At 42.1% G+C, this 16,325-nt stretch overlaps 1 protein-coding gene and 1 pseudogene across 5 annotated transcripts in view; one reads left to right on the top strand and one right to left on the bottom strand.

Annotated features, from left to right (window-relative positions):
• The window catches only part of ZCCHC14 (zinc finger CCHC-type containing 14), a 69,035-nt gene that overhangs the window by 29,832 nt on the left and 22,878 nt on the right, over positions 1 to 16,325 (bottom strand). For all 5 annotated transcript variants that reach the window (XR_003616876.2, XR_008554889.1, XM_054710138.1 and 2 more), the window contains exon 2: positions 6,333 to 6,456. Coding sequence is in view for 3 of the 5 variants with exons in the window: in XM_054710138.1 (XP_054566113.1) it covers positions 6,333 to 6,456 (124 nt within the window). In the remaining 2 variants the exon portion in view is untranslated. The remainder of the gene's footprint in view (positions 1 to 6,332; positions 6,457 to 16,325) is intronic.
• Positions 7,611 to 8,796, top strand: LOC103284439 (transcription initiation factor TFIID subunit 9-like; annotated as a pseudogene).

Genomic DNA, 16,325 nt, shown 5'->3' with positions numbered 1-16,325 from the left:
ACAGTACAACGATGGAAATTTCTTTGGAGAGCCAAATTTTTTAAACTTAAACTTCTTCTAACGCCACTTCTTCAAAATAGACTTGCCCAGGCCGTGGTATTTTGTGGAAGAGCCACACTCAAGGGGCCAGAGAGCTGCATGTGGCTCGCGAGCTGCAGTTTGCCGACCACGGGGCTAGACCATGTTGAGATGAGACAGAAAACGACAATGTGCTTTTTCCTTTTAAAATTGTTTGTTCAAACTTTTCTTCTTTTATTCATTCAAGATGCACACTAGAAATTCTCAAAACTTACAAATTAGATCACATAACTACTAATAAAATGTATTAGTAAAATGCATTAAACTACTTTTAGAATTGAATCAATACCTAATTTTAATTCCTTAAAAAAATTTTAAGTTGATTTGAGAGAGAGAAACATCAATTTGTTGATCCACCTATTTGTGCATTCATTGGTTGTTTCTTCTATGTGCCCTGATGGAGGGCTGAACCCGAAACTTTCTCACATAGGGACGACAACACTCGAACCAACAACTAAGCTACCTGGCCAGGGCTCAATACCTAATTTTAAAAATCAATACACTAGCCCTGGACGGTGTGGCTCAGCTGGTTGAGCACCGTCCTGAGCACTGAAAGGTCACTGGCTGGATTCCTGGTCAGGGCAGGTTTCAGATTTGGTCCCCAGTCCAGGTAGGTAATGGGAGGCAACTGATTAATGTTTCTCTCTGACAGAAATGTTTCTCTCTCTCTCTCCTTTCCTCCCTCTCTAAAATCAATTAAACCCAGCTGATGTGGCTAGGTGGTTGAGTGTTGACCTATGAACCAGTAGGTCATAGTTAATTCCGGGTCAGTGCACATGCCCGGGTTGTGGACTTGATTCCCAGTGTGGGGCATCCCAGTGCAAGAGGCAGCCAATCAATGATTCTCTCTCATCACTGATGTTTTCTCTCTCTCTCTCTCTCCATCTCCCTTCCTCTCTGAAGTCAATAAAAATGTATTTTAAAAAATAAATAAAATAAAAAATAATACACTAATGTAACTGAAACCAGAGGGAGGAAATTTTGTGTAGAAAATACAAATGTGTTGTAATAAAAGCCCAGGCAAGCAGCTGAAAGGCCTGAAGCAGGAGCAGTCACTGGGGCTGGCAAAGAGTCACAGATGATTTAGGACAGTGGTCGGCAAACTCATTAGTCAACAGAGCCAAGTATCAACAGTACAATGATTGAAATTTCTTTGGAGAGCCATATTTTTTAAACTTAAACTTCTGACGCCACTTCTTCAAAATAGATTCGCCCAGGCCGTGGTATTTTGTGGAAGAGCCACACTCAAGGGGCCAAAGAGCCACATGTGGCTCGCGAGCCACAGTTTGCCGACCACGAATTTAGGACAATGACTGATGGAGAGGCCACACAGCCAGCAAATCCCAGGACCAGTAACACGTTCTCTTCATTTCAGCCCAGGGAGCCCCTGGATAAAACTGCCACAGCCTAAGGACCACACTCGCTAACAAGCATCTTCAAATGATTTATAAGAGCCAACTGTTACATCAGTATTTATAAGACACCTATAGATAATGACTTTAATATGTTCCAAGAATAAGCCACTCTTTTTTTTTTTTCTTTTTTAAGCCACTCTTTTGAAACGTTTTCCCTTTCTAAAGTCTTCTGGAAAAAATTGGGTGGTTGGTAGTTTTCTGCCAAATATGTCTTTTATTTTATTTCAAGGTGTCTTTATCAGTTTAATTTTATATGCCAAGTAACAAGAAAACACTTCAAAAATTACCAAAAATACACTAAAATAAATCATAGTAAAAAGGATAATATTTATGACTGAGAGAAAAGATGAAAAAATAATAATTTTGTAGCACAAACAACTCCTTCTCCTAAGATCTATGTAAGCAAACTCAAGTCTTCATACTTGAAATAAAGACACTAAATCCAAGTAACATTTAGGATGCTTCCTGCTTTAAAATTTATTACTGAAATCTAGTTTTTATTTAAAAATTGAAAAACTGTATTCTTAAAGGTCCAGCTGAATAATGTTCCTAAAATATCAACTTGCTTTCTCACTTTCATTTACTTGCCTGTGTTAATGGGAATACAGTTTAAAAGCATTGCTTCTTTCAGCTGTTGTTAAACATTCACTACTACACTGATTAAGCTGATCTTTTTTTTCTACATCCTTTTAGGACACATATCATGCTATATTTAAGGACTCTACCATATATTTTTCTTTGATTTGTTAGTTCTTCAGAAATTGAGATAGAAACAAAAGTAGCACATAATTGAGAAAACACAAAGCTGATAAAAGATATTTCTAAAGTAGCAAAAACAGGAAATGAACACACATTTTCCATTTGAGTGGTTAGTGATAAGACACTTGCATTTTGGAGTCCAAGGAATTTCACTTATTTATGTTTCAGGGCAAACACTTTCTTCAGCATTACTATATATTCAGCACAGTACCAGCCACAGTGATGGAAAAACTCCAGAGTTCAAAGTGGGAATACCTAGGCGAGACCTCAAAGAGAAGGGCCCATCTGGGCAGAGCAACACGGTGGCCCAGGCCCAGGTATGACAGCGCACTGTGTTTTAATAAGTTTAGTCACAGCGGGAGCCAGGACACAAAGAGAGGAATGACAGGAGGCCAGAGCAGAGAGGGGAGGACAGTCACAAGGAGGCAAGGGCACAGACAGGGCCAGCCCACCAACCCCACAAGGGGCACATAAAGAAACTCACGCCTCTTTGCAGATTAAGGTAAACCCACGGGCTCTGCAGTGAGACAGGCTCCGTCTGAAATAGGACACTTTCCAGCTCAGTGACCGTGGGCAGTTATTTAATCATGAACAAAAGGAATAATGGTTCCCACTACAAGGGTCTGTGGTATCAAGTAGGTGAACACACGCAAGCTGCAGGGCGGTTAGTGTTGTATGACATTAGCTGCTGCCATCAGTGCTGCTGCCAGGCTTCCTAAGCAGGGACCATGATCCAACATGCTGGACAGGTAGGTCCCTGCTCAGAAAATGGGCTGGAGAGATGAACCCACATGCAGCAGAGCAGACGGAGGCCTGAACCAGGATGGTGCCCAGTGATGGTAAGAAGAAACCACAACAGCCTTACAGGGATAGACATGCCAGGACTGCAAGGTCTAGACCCCTTAAGAGAGACAGAGAACTGTCATGGACTTCTAGGTTTTGTCCCAAGTGCCTGAACATTGGTTATCAATCACAAATATTGGAAACCCATTTTAGGGGGTGGCAATGGAAGTCATGATTACATTCTAGGCATACTGACTGAGGTACTAGTGAACCATCTAGGTGGAAATAGTCAATGACTGGAGGGTTCACAGGGGTTTGGGGTCCAGGAGAATAGTCACAGCTGGACTCCCAGATCTGAAGTCATCAACAGATTGACAGTGGCTCAGAGAAGACTGCTCCGTGTTAAGTGGGGACCAAGAAAGAGCCAGGAGAGCACTGATGTTTAAGGGGCAGAAGAAGAAGGAATTGTAAAGCAAACAGAAGTGAAAAGAAAGGAAGGAAAAACCAAGCCAGCGTATTGTCCGGAGACCAGTGGAATGTTCCACACCAAGGCTTGTGTATGTCTGATGTTCCACCATTTAAAAAATGAAAAGAAAACAAGGGAGGACAAAGTCTGGAGTGGGGTAGTCACAAATGCCAGGTGAAATAGAAGCTGACTTATCACCCAAGGAGTCATTTGTGACCTTCCATGAGAGCAACTTCAGAGAGAAGGATGCTCAAGTTAGAATGCAGGGCTCAGGAGTTATGAAGAACCCACTGTACTTCCAGGAACTAAGCTGTGGGCTGTGAGTGTACAGCACACATGATCAAACATGACAACTATGGCAGATCAGGAGAACTACCCCAATCATTACTTGGAAATGCATCAAAAAATGTAATGTTTTTATGGATAGAGAGATGGGCAGATAAGGGACAGGCAAGTAAAGTAAAACGTTATAGAACTTCTTTCACTTAGAATATTATTAAAAGTAATTTCCACCTCACCTTGTACATTCTAACTGTCTCCCTAAATTTTAATAATAATAAATACAAGTGACTGGACTTGGGAAGACTTGCTTTCCCAGGGTGTATACAACAGTCCTGCACATTCCTGAGTAACTCAAGGCCCCAAAGGAATACACAGTTGATTACCTGTTGCTGAAGCCAGATGCGGGCAACCACTATACTATTTTTTCTGCCAGCACTTGCAAATGTTCACATTAAACAGTATAGAAAAAAGGTTAACACTCATTTTTTAATGTATCCTTTTTAAGCACTGCCATCTTGATTTTCATTTTCTGTTTTCTTCAGTCTAACATTAGTGGTAAGAGCATTAGCTCTGGGTTGGAATCCCAGGGAATGTTACTTATCTGTGACTCAGTTCTTCCATCTGTAAAATGGGGCAATAATCTCTTCATGGGATTGATATTAGAATTAAATAGGTATAACTGAGCCCCACAGAGTTCTTCAGAAAATTACGTGGGTTAGTCTATGTAACAAGCTTGGAACACGACCTGACCAGAGCAGTCAGGGTTTCAGACTGTCCTTACTGCTATTCCCTGACTCTTATACAAAAGAAATGGAAAAGTCTGAATTCTTTATAAGTGAAATTGTATCAGGATAAACTTCCAAATAAGCAGAGAAAAACCAAAACACATGTGGGTTACAGAAAAGACAATGAGAAAAGTTTATTATAATAATACTCAGAGTGACTTTAGACTTCCAAAAGAGCAATAACCTAGGCTGAACAGAATATTACAAAAAGTGTGACAAAAAACCAAGTTAGCTTGCTTAACAATTTCTGGATGGAAGAAACTATTACCAACTATGACCACTGAATGGAGAATACTGTAGATAATTGATGTCTGGCACAAGTGATGCTAAAGCTGGCTCTCTGGGCACCAACACAGACAAAAGGAGTGACAGAGTTAACAGCCACATATTCTGCAATTATATTTTTAAAAAGGAGTGAGGGGGTTCTTGATAATTATGTCTTGAGGAAAAACCACTGTGGTGAGGAAAAGGCCAGCCCTTCAGATTAGGAGGGTGGAGGGCACAAGTTCTACTGTGCTGGACTGTCTGGAGACAAAGGGAGCAACACCCCACCAGACACTGTTCCCTGGATGGCACTCAGAAGGAAAAAGGACAGGAGCAGTTTTAGGGGAGAAAGTGCCTATGACTGAGTGACACCATCCTTGCAGATGAGGCCCTGCTGCGTCCTGAGAATGATGGTGCCTGGAATGGAGTACATAAAACCAGCTGACTGTGCCCCATGGCTGCTATAAGGATTAACTGTTTTAATACCATGTCATGGTCACATATAAACAAACATGGGTGCAGACATTACAACACAGATATATCCAGCATATGACCCAAGTCACAGACGGGTGGTTTGCTATGATTTTATCAAAATGGAGCTTTATTTAAAAAACAAAGTGCTTACTAAGCATCTGTGAGGCGCAAAGCACTGTGCCTGAGACAGGAGGGAGACAGAGAATGGAAAACACAAAACAAGCAGGGTATGGCTCCCACCTTAGTGCAGCTCAGTTCTAGAAGAGACACAAACAAAAGGGGGAAGGAACAAAGGCCAGCTGAGTGAGGGAGCAAATGGCTTGGGGCCTCATGACGACCATCCAAGTCAGGGTCATCCTGGCCCATCTGACTACTCTGCAGACTTGGGGTTCACTGTAGAGCCATCTAGTGCTACACATCACCTTCACACTCCTGGAGTCCCCCACACCTCCACACAGCTTACCAACTAACTATACAGCAACTGACTCTGACTGTCCAAGCTGGCTGCAAAAGTCAAGCACACCAGAACCAAGGAACTCACAGCTTCGTCTAAAATGTGCCCTCCATCCAGTCCAGAGCTGCACTGCCCAATATGGTAGCCATGGTCCACAATGAGCTACTGCAATTGCAATTGCAATGAAAAATAAATGAAATTTCAGGTCCTTAGTTGCATAAGTCACATTTCAAAAGTGCTCAAAAGGCACACGTGGCTGGTGGCAAACGAAATAGTGCAAGGTGCCATGATTGTAGAAAGTTCTTCAGGATACTGCTGCTCTAGAATTTACTTATTTTGGTGGGAGGAGGATTAACAACTTTCACTTTTACCTCCTTAATAAACATCAACATTTGAGGTTTTTATAGCCAAGATACATTCATATATTACTTATAAAATGTAGAAAAAGAATACAACTTACTACAACTAGCGTATACAAAAGATCTAAAAGCATTTACAAATATCAGCGCAAGATTCCCCTCTCCACTCTAGTACAACTCCTTCCCTTCAGCCCTGCAGATGGACAGACTCACCTTTGGAGTGTTTTCCCACAGTCCTCTTGGGCAGCGACTCCTCAGTGGAATGTGCTGACGTACGTAGTGCATTCTCCAAACTATTACTGACACTGGTGACAGGGGTTTCGGTTCTTGGAGTGACCTAAAGGGACAAAAATATAATTATCTTATTTTCTTCCATTTTTCATAGGAATGATTTTCATTGTTATTTAAAAGTCATTTATGTTTATTGTAGTTTCAAATTTTTCTATAAAACAGGTATTACAAGTATAACAATAAGTGCTTCCTATGAAAGTCAAAAATTTCACCCATCTACTACTCACCACTGAAATTTAAAAACAGCCCAGAGAACTTTAAGCAAACCTGGGAATTTGTGTCTTGTGTCCATGGTTCACTGGACTGGATAAAACTACGTCAGCCAAGCTGTCATGAATTATAAGCCTATATGTGAGACAGAGCCTTCAAAAATAATTACACAGCAAGACTTACACTGTCCTACACATCTTGAATAAATCACAAAATGCTCTAAAAACAGCAATAAAGGACGGAATAGAACTGGATCTAGTTGAGGGTACATTTTACAAAAGCATATTCTGAAATTATATTACAATTCCATTTTTAGGAATTCATCAAACTAAGTACTTATATGTGAAAAAGATGTGTGTGGGGGTAAGAGGAGAGGATGCTTGATGCAGCAGCGTTTGTAATAGTGAAAAACTGAAAACATCTTAAATAGCTACCAAGAGACTTGACTAAATCAAGGATAGTGCATCTACAGATGAACTAGGTATAGTCATAAAACCACCATGAAAGCTTGTCAACAAACAGAAAGATTAAAAAACAAGCCATAGAGTATCATTCCATACCCTCCTCCTTTTCTTTGGTTTAAAGGGAATGTGTTTGTATGTAAATGAATGGAAAGGGTCCTGGAAGGAGATGGCAAACCCTTAACTGTAGAGACCTGAGGATAGGCAGGAGGGAGGAGGGAGAGGAGACTTTCTTGGGTGGGGTGGGGAGGATGCAGTAACTTTTATTTTTCCCCCCTTAGTAACAACTTTGTATTTGAAAATTGTATAGCCAAAATATATTTATGATGTGTAGGATTTAGAGATAAAATAATGACCAATGCTTTAACTTCTTCAGAGTCACAACTGAATGTATATCAAAATTTCAAACAATAGGTTGTGCTTAGGGCCCTCGAGCCGAGGTTTCCAGAGTCATCTCGTTGCTTCCAAACATCCTGCTCAAAGGTACACCAGGGGTTGGAAAAACCACACTAGGCAAAGAGCTTGCACCAAGATCGGGACTGAAATATGTTAATGTGGGTGATTCGGCTCGAGAAGTCTGATCACCAGATATCATGGAGTCTGGCAAGATGGCTTCTCCCAAGAGCATGCCAAAAGATGCACAGATGATGGCACAAATTCTAAAGGATATGGGGATTACAGAATACGAGCCAAGAGTTATAAGTCAGATGTTGTAGTTTGCCTTCTGATATGTGACCACAATTCTAGATGATGCAAACATTTATTCAAGCCATGCTAAGAAAGCTACTATTGATGCAGATGATGTGCGATTGGCAATCCAGTGTTGTGCTGACCAGTCTTTTACCTCTCCTTCCCCGGATTTTTTTTTAAAATATATTTTATTGATTTTTTACAGAGAGGAAGGGAGAGGAATAGAGAGTCAGAAACATCGATGAGAGAAACATCGATCAGCTGCCTCCTGCACACCCCCTACTGGGGATGTGCCCGCAACCAAGGCACATGCCCTTGACCGGAATCGAACCTGGGACCCCTCAGTCCGCAGGCCGACGCTCTATCCACTGAGCCAAACCTGTTTCGGCTCTTCCCCAGATTTTTTATTATATACTAGAGGCCCGATGCACACAATTGGTGCAAGGGCCTTGGCCCTCGCCGCCCCAGCTTCGCCCAGAAGATCATCCGGCTGTCGGGTCTAATTAGCATATTACGCTTTTATTATATATATTATTATAGATTGCAAGGCAAAGAAATAAAACACCACCGCCATTAATCAAGCCATATTCAGGTCCTAGATTGCCACCTGGTAGATATTACTTGACTGCTCCAAACTATAGACTTAAATCTTTACACAAAAAGGCATCTACTTCTGTGGGAAGAATAAGTTCCACGATTAAGTGTTGGTTCAGTTACTAGCAGACCAAGTACTCCCACACTTGGCACACCAACCACACAAACCATGTCAGTTTCAACTAAAGTAGGGACTCCAATGTCCCTCACAGGGCAGTTTACAGTACAGATGTCCACTTCACAGTCCCCAGCTGTAAAAGCATCAATTCCATCAGCAGTTCAGAATGTTCTGATTAATCCATCATTAATTGGGTCAAAAACATTATTACCACCACTAACATGGTGTCATCACAAAATACTGCTAATGAATCAACAAATGCATTGAAAAAAACACATGTGAAGATGATGATGACAATGACTATAATTTGTAATTAATAGCCTTGATGCATGTAACATGTATACTTGATCTTGAATCCACTGTACTGAGATTAAACATGCATGCCAGATGTTTTCAAGTTGTGTTTCAGAAAACTTAGTATTTAATGAATAAATATAGTTATGATGGTTCTTAATTGAGATGTATTTTCTTTAATAGAAATTATAATGGTTTTTCATTTGAAAAAATATGTCAAACTATAGAGGAAAGTTAAGATTTTAAAGTTTATCAAAAGAGGCATGACTTTTCTCACAGTAGTATAGCTAAGACACACTATACTACATACATAATAAAGGGAAAAGGAGCATAACTTTCGATCCTGCTTCTGCTACAGGTTTGACATGAGACATGTACCCCATCTTACCCCATCCCTTGAGCTCCCTGGCCTTGGTTCTCATTAGTTTACTTAATTACTTGATTAATAGGTGGGAACTGATCAAAAGCACCTGTAAGTGCATTGCAAGCATAAACTTCATCACCTCAATAAAGCTCTGGCAGTGGGGGCACTGAGGCAGAGAGTTAGGAGGAGAGGTCGGATTTGGCCACAACTCCTGCAGGGCTGAGCCAGTATTCACCACATGAAATACAGAGCAACAGCCAATCACTCATAGAACTGCAATAAGACCATATGCCATATCCACAGCAAGCTCTCTCTATTCCCACCTTTGTCAAAGCCACTGGAGCAGGAAGGTCTCCCTGCTTTGTGCTGACAAGTCTCACTGTGCACGCACAGCACAGGACTGACAGGTCCTGACCTCACAGGAGATATGGCACAAGAAAAGGAACTCACCGTAAGTCTGGTAACCTGGAAATTAATATAACTCAAGGAAATGACACTACCAATCCAATATGTCCCACCAAAAGTCAATTTTTTAAATAATATTACCATAATATTAGTTATCAAGACAGTTAAAATTTTAAATCACTTAGATAACTTAACTAAATTGAACTGTTTCCCTTAGGTTTGGAAAAGTTTCTTTTATCATCCAATGGTCAGAATACTTCAGAAATGAATTTCTTTCCTATTAACCCTTTGCACTCGCTTGCTTTTTTCTCAATTCCTTTATTCTACTCGGGATTTAATTTTTTAAATACCCCAGATTTTACAAAGCACGGCAGTAGAATAAAAAACTGGAGTTTCTTTTCATACAAACTTATTTATTTGGATTTTTTTATATTTCAAATTATTGATACATTCAAAGAGTATAAAAAGAGCTGCTACCGATGCTAACCGTGTCGAGTCACACTCGACATCCGAGTGCAAAAGGTTAATAGTACTATTAGGTACAAGTAATTACTCAAAAAGCAAGATTTTTAGTTCCAATAGTAAATATTACTATGGGAAACAACTCAGGAGGCTGACATTCATATCTACTAGTCCTATCTAATAAAGAGGGAATATGCTAATTGACCCTCACACCATCACAAAGATGGAGGCACCCACAGCCAATAAGGAGGGAATATGCTAACTGACTGCCCTGCCCTCAAAGATGGGCGGCGCCCACAGCCAATAAGGAGGGAATATGCTAATTGACTTCCACGCCCTCAAAGATGGCGGTGCCCAGTCCCCTCAGACCTGCCAGGGCGGCAGTTGCGCGGCAAGGCCACTCTGCGCGCCTGCCTCTGGAGTCCCCCAGTCCCCTCAGCCCCCCAGGGCCAGCCAGAGGTGCAGGGAAACCTCGGATGGCAGCTGCTCAGCCACCCAGGGCCTCCTGAGGCTCAGGTAACCAGGGCTGGCCAAGGCTTGCGCTGCTGGCAGTGGCAGCAGCAGAGAGGTGATGGGGCGTCGCCTTCCCCTGATTGCCGGGTCGCCTCCCACCTGAGGGCTCCCGGACTGTGAGAGGGGGCAGGCCGGGCTGAGGGACCCCCCCCCTGCCCCCGTGCATGAATTTTCATGCACTGGGCCTCTAATAACCACAGCAGATTCCTTCCTATTTGGCCTGACTCATATGAACCCCATTGTTCTCTTAGCTAACCTGGTAAGTAATTCTAACTCCTAAGAAGAGGCTGAGTTGTCTGGATTAGTGACAAACCTCTACTGCCTTGAGCTTGCACACCACATTCTATACACACACCCCTTGCCTAACCTGAAACATCCCCAACAGCCACAAAGAGAAAACCAGCCTCCCAACTCTCAGCCTGCAGGGAGGAGGAGGGAGGCAAAGGTGAGTGCGGGAGATGCTCTACATTCAATGTTGTGGCCAGAACACAGCTTGTGAAATACAGAGAGCTGGACTGAAAGGCTGGTTTTCAACTTTGGCCGCCTGAGGAACCCCGAGGCATTAGAAAAACATACACCAACACCAAGTCCCACACACCCCAATTAAATCAGAATTTCTGAAGTGGGGCCGGGACACTGGTTGTGGTTTTCTTTTGTTTTATGCATTAAACTCCCCATGTGATTCTAATTGCAGCCAAGGTGTGAATCACTGATAGCCCCATGTCCAAGTGTTTACTGTACCCATCATCTGGACAATTCTCAGCACCATCAAGGGAAAACCCAGAGAGAACAGGAAGCTCCTTCTGTGGACTAATAGGAAAAGCTAAAGGGTGTAGGTCCAACTGCCATGCTACAAAGAGAAAGGGAAAGTTAAGATTTTAAAATGTATGCATTTCATGATATAAATACATGAAAGAAAACTCTTTAAAATTATAACTACTGGAAAGGGAAATTTGTTTTCCTTGGTATTCCCCGCCCCCCCAAAGCATTTCTTCTTAGTTTTCCAAATGTTCACTTTTTCGCACAGCCTTTATCTTTACTTTGCTCCTTTGTTTACATTGAAAGCTGTCTTCCCTTGCATTTCCCAGAAATGCTGTTTTAGGGTTTATTTTTGGTTAAGTTAATTTGCCCATGTGACCTACGCTCAACTCAGATGCTCTCTGACTCACCCTCACAGCAGAGCTCCAGTCATCAGCTTGATGTGCATAAGAATGAAGATCAGTTCCAAATGTTGCTTTCTGCTACTGCAAGGAAGGTAATGAGAAAATGCTCTCCAAAGACAGAGCCCCAACTCAACCTTGATGAATGTTTTCCAGTAAGTTCAAAGTCCTTTTTTATGTAAGCCCCTTGCTTTATATCTAAATGAACACTCAGTATGCATGCCTGCACTAGCTAATCATTCTTTGCATCTTTACAGCCAGCCTCTCCTATGAGCTATGAGGGCTCCTGTCGTCTCTCTGACATCTCCCACTTCTCTCCTCTGCTCAATCCACTGTAGCCACCAAAGGGAAACTCAGCAGCCAGGTTCTGCCTAGAGGCCTTCGCCCTGGCTGTGCCCTCTGCCTGGAATGGCTCCTCGTTGCCATCACATCTATACTTGAATGTCACCTTAGCCAGGACTTCTTGAAGCTCAGTAAGGCAGACACTTTTTGTCTTGTCTTGTTCACTGCTGCATCCTCTGTACTTCAAACAGTCCCTGGCACAAAATAGGCACTTAATACACATCTGTAAAATATATGACTGTATCTACTAAATTTTAATGCAATTCAGGGTTAACCTAATAAAATAAAAAAACACACCTCTATTTCAAAGTAATACACAATCATCAGAGTATCTCATCAGGTCTAATAAAGCAGCAGTTGCCAACCGGTGGTCCTCAGACCACTGGTGGTCCACGAGGTCCGAAAGGTAGGCGGCCGCTGTAATGAAGGACTGACAAAGCTTAGGCCATGAATGAAGTCTGACGCTGAAGTGTGCTAGTAGTCACGAGGTACACACTCTATTCTGTAGTTCTGCCAGGGAGGTGATTTTGGTCTGACGTTCCCCACATACCTAGGTAGACAGTAATGAGCTATAGAGTCCCTCCACCTGGACTTACAGCTCACACCCGGTTCTGAGACAGCTAACCCTCAACGAAAATAATTTTATGGTCGGGGGTCACCACAACATGAGGAACTGTATTAAAGGGTCGCGGCATTAGAAAGGTTGAGAACCACCGCTCTAATTGTTACAACTCTTTAAATAGAGACTAGGCCTCTGGTTCCAAACTTTAATGTGCAAAATGCCTCCAGATCTTATTAAAATGCAGGTTCTGATTCAGAAGGTCTGGGGTGGGGCATGAGATTCTGTACTTCTAACCAGCTCCCAAGGGGTGTCAGTGTTGCAAGAGTATTTCAAGATAAAGGAGCTTGCCATAATCAGAACATCCACTTTTTTTTTTTAATTTGACTTGAGAGGGAGGCAGATAGATGCATACATACACACATACATACACTGATTTGTTCTACTTACATATGCATTCATTGGTTGATTCTTATATGTACCCTGACCACAGACTGAACCTGAAACCTTGGCATATTGGGACGATGCTCTAACTAACCAACTGGGCTACCCCTGGCCAGGGCTTCACAACCTCTTTTTAGTCAGAATGTAAAATGGAATCCAATGATGTATAGAGAATTAGATCAGAGGAACTCAAAGACTCCTTCCAAGGGAAAGGTACGAAGATGACAAACTGTATAAACCATTAGCCTAGAGAAGGGACACATATTGAACAGCATGACTCTTGCTACTTCTCTCCCTCAGATATTTATACTTTTCTTTAAAGGGTTTTTCCTCAGTCCATGAATCTGATGAAAGAGACCAAACACTACACCACTACTTTAAAGCTTTGTGTTTAAAATTCACTTTAATATTCATGGACCAGCCGGGGCTCAGTGGTTGGGCATCAAACTAGGATCCAGGAGGTCATGGTTCAATTCCCGGTCAGGGCACATGCCCAGGTTGCGGGCTTGCTCCCCAGTGAGGGGCGTGCAGGAGGCAGCTGATCAATGATTCTCTCTCACCATTGATGTTTCTATCACTCTCTCCCTCTCCCTTCCTGAAATCAATAAAAATATTAAAAAATATATTTATGGAACAGAACCACAATTTTTAGAAGAGAATTTTAATTATTAAAAATCTATTTTATTAACGATCATTCAAAGTCATCCAAATGGGACATGCTAACATGTAGTGGAACTGAAGAACCCAAAATACAGATAAGCTGATTGGAACCATGTGTCTCCAAAAGTCTTACTTCTAACTACTAACAGGCATTTGAAATGGCTCCGAAAATGTCAGTAAGCACCAGAGCAAGAGTTTTTAACTTTCCTTGTGAAAAACAAAACAAAAAACCTGTAGCTGTCTGATGAAGCCTACTAACCCTTCCCAGAAATTTGTATTAAGTGCATAAAATACACAGGATTGCAAATAAAGCCAATTATACTAAAAACAGTTAAGATCTTAAAAGACAATTTTAAAAATTTATTTTTTTAATTTCAGAGAAGAAGGGAGAGGGAGAGATAGAAACATCAATGAGAGAGAATCATTGATCAGCTGCCTCCTGCACGCCCCCTATTGGAGATCGAGCCCGCAACCGAGCGTGTGCCCTGACCTGGAATTGAACTATGACTTCCTGATTCCTAGGTTGATACTCAACCAATGAGCCACACTGGCCGGGCAAAAAGACAAACTTCTTTAACACACTTAGCAAGCAGGTATCATGTAATCTGAAGTATGATGAACATAGAGGATATCTTAAGATGCCTCATCCACTGCAATATGAAAACATCTGCTTTCTCCTGGTAGCAAGTCACAAGCACTGTTAACACCACTGTGGGTTTCTTCCCGTTTTCCTAATGGCAGCATATGCTACATTTCCAGTTAGAGTCTAGTGGAAGTAAAGCTGTGATCTTCCCATGGCCTCTGAGGGAGTGAGGGCAATGGCAAAGCTGTCGATGAGGCTGGACACTGTGCTAGCAGACAAGCTAATCTACCAGGGTGCCCTCAGACCAGGGCACCGATGGATGACAGGTGTTCCCTTCTGGACCAAAGTGCCAAAAGACCAGCATATTAAAAAGCAATCCAGCCCTAACCGGTTTGGCTCAGTGGATAGGGCGTCAGCCTGCAGACTGAAAGGTCCCAGGTTCGATTCTGGTCAAGGGCATGTACCTTGGTTGCGAGCACATCCCCAGTGGGAGATGTGCAGGAGGCAGCTGATCGATTGTTCTCTCTCATCGATGTTTCTAGCTCTCTATCCCTCTCCCTTCCTCTCTGTGGAAAATCAATAAAATATATTTTTTAAAAAAAGCAATCCAACCATCAGTGCCCTCTCACTTTATTTTATTACCTGAATAGTATTAACATAAGCACTGTCTTATAAATATAAGCCCTGGCCCTGGCCAGCATGGCTAAGTGGACAGAATGTCACCCTGCACACCAAAGGGTCTTGGGTTTGATTCTCAGTCAAGGGCACATACCTGGGTTGCAGGTCCGATCACTGAGCCTGGTTGGGGCACATGCGGGAGGCAACCAATTGATGTGTCTCTTACATCAATGTTTCTCTCTCTCTCTCTCTCCCTCTCCCCTCTTCCACGCTCTCTAAAAAAATCAATTAAAAAAAAATATCCTTGGGTGAGGATTAAAAAAAAAAAATGAGAGCTGATAGGAAAATCCTCAGTCACTTTCGAGTTCGGGGGCAGGGAGGGAGGAAGGGGGAGGGGGAGAAACGGTGTCCTTTTTATGCCTAAAAGTAGTTTTCTACCATCTACTGCAAGTTTGAACCCCTTTATCTAATTTTTAGAACTCCGCTAGATTTCTATCCTTATTTTACTTATAGTCTTGTTTTCCACTAATCCTAATACTCCTAGAAGCCACAGTAAAGATCAGTTGTAATTCTGCTAGCTTCTAACTGGAAATGCAGCATTTGCTGCTGTTATGAAATAGGCAGAAATTAACAGTGCTTGTGACTTCACAGTCTTAATGGTGGATATGGCCATGCCTGGAGACGTTTTTGGTTGCTGTAACTAGGGGCAGGACTCTACTGGCATCTAGTGGGTGGAGGTCATGGGTGCTGCTAAACACCCTACAGTACACTGGGTGGGCCCCAAACAATTACTTGACCAAAACCTCGACAGTGCTGAAGTTGAAAAACTCTAACCTCACCCAATTCCTTCTATTATAAACTTTAGGATTTTTAAGGCAAAAGCAGCCTCCTTTCTAACCAGAACTACCTTAAAGCCAGCCCAAATCGGAGGTCTAAAGGAGGCTGCCTTCTCATCCCAATACAATCCCTCTAAAACAAATGCAATGTGTAACTCTAAATGGAAGTATATGCACATTTGTTTTCCTTACCCATTAGGTTCTTGAAGATGGACTGCAAAATTTACCCTTTACGTATGTGCCCTCACAATGCCCAGCAGAGGGCAAGGCATGCAGTGTGCACTCAAATGTTCAACATATAAATGATGTAGAAGAGGTTTTAAGGAAAACCTGGTAAAGCAATGCTTAATCACTTGAGAACCCAAAGTTTCAATGTCTTAGCTGCACTGAAATTAAATGATTGATCAGTAATAATAAAAGAAACCGAAGGGAATGCAACAGGCAGGCAGCAGGACAGCTCATCTGTTGACAAGATAATGGTTCTTGGGAATGCCTACAAAAAGGCAATGGTGTGCCTTCCCCTCACACAGGAAGTTAAAAGTTCCAAAATCTACCCTCAGATACACCCACACATAGTCAAAAGACATCTATGTAAGGTTTCC

Source organism: Eptesicus fuscus, chromosome 21, assembly GCF_027574615.1.
Source record: "Eptesicus fuscus isolate TK198812 chromosome 21, DD_ASM_mEF_20220401, whole genome shotgun sequence".
Classification (NCBI taxonomy): domain Eukaryota; kingdom Metazoa; phylum Chordata; class Mammalia; order Chiroptera; family Vespertilionidae; genus Eptesicus; species Eptesicus fuscus.
The sequence above is the reverse complement of the archived record's forward strand: the minus strand, read 5'-3'. Positions and strand labels throughout refer to the sequence as shown.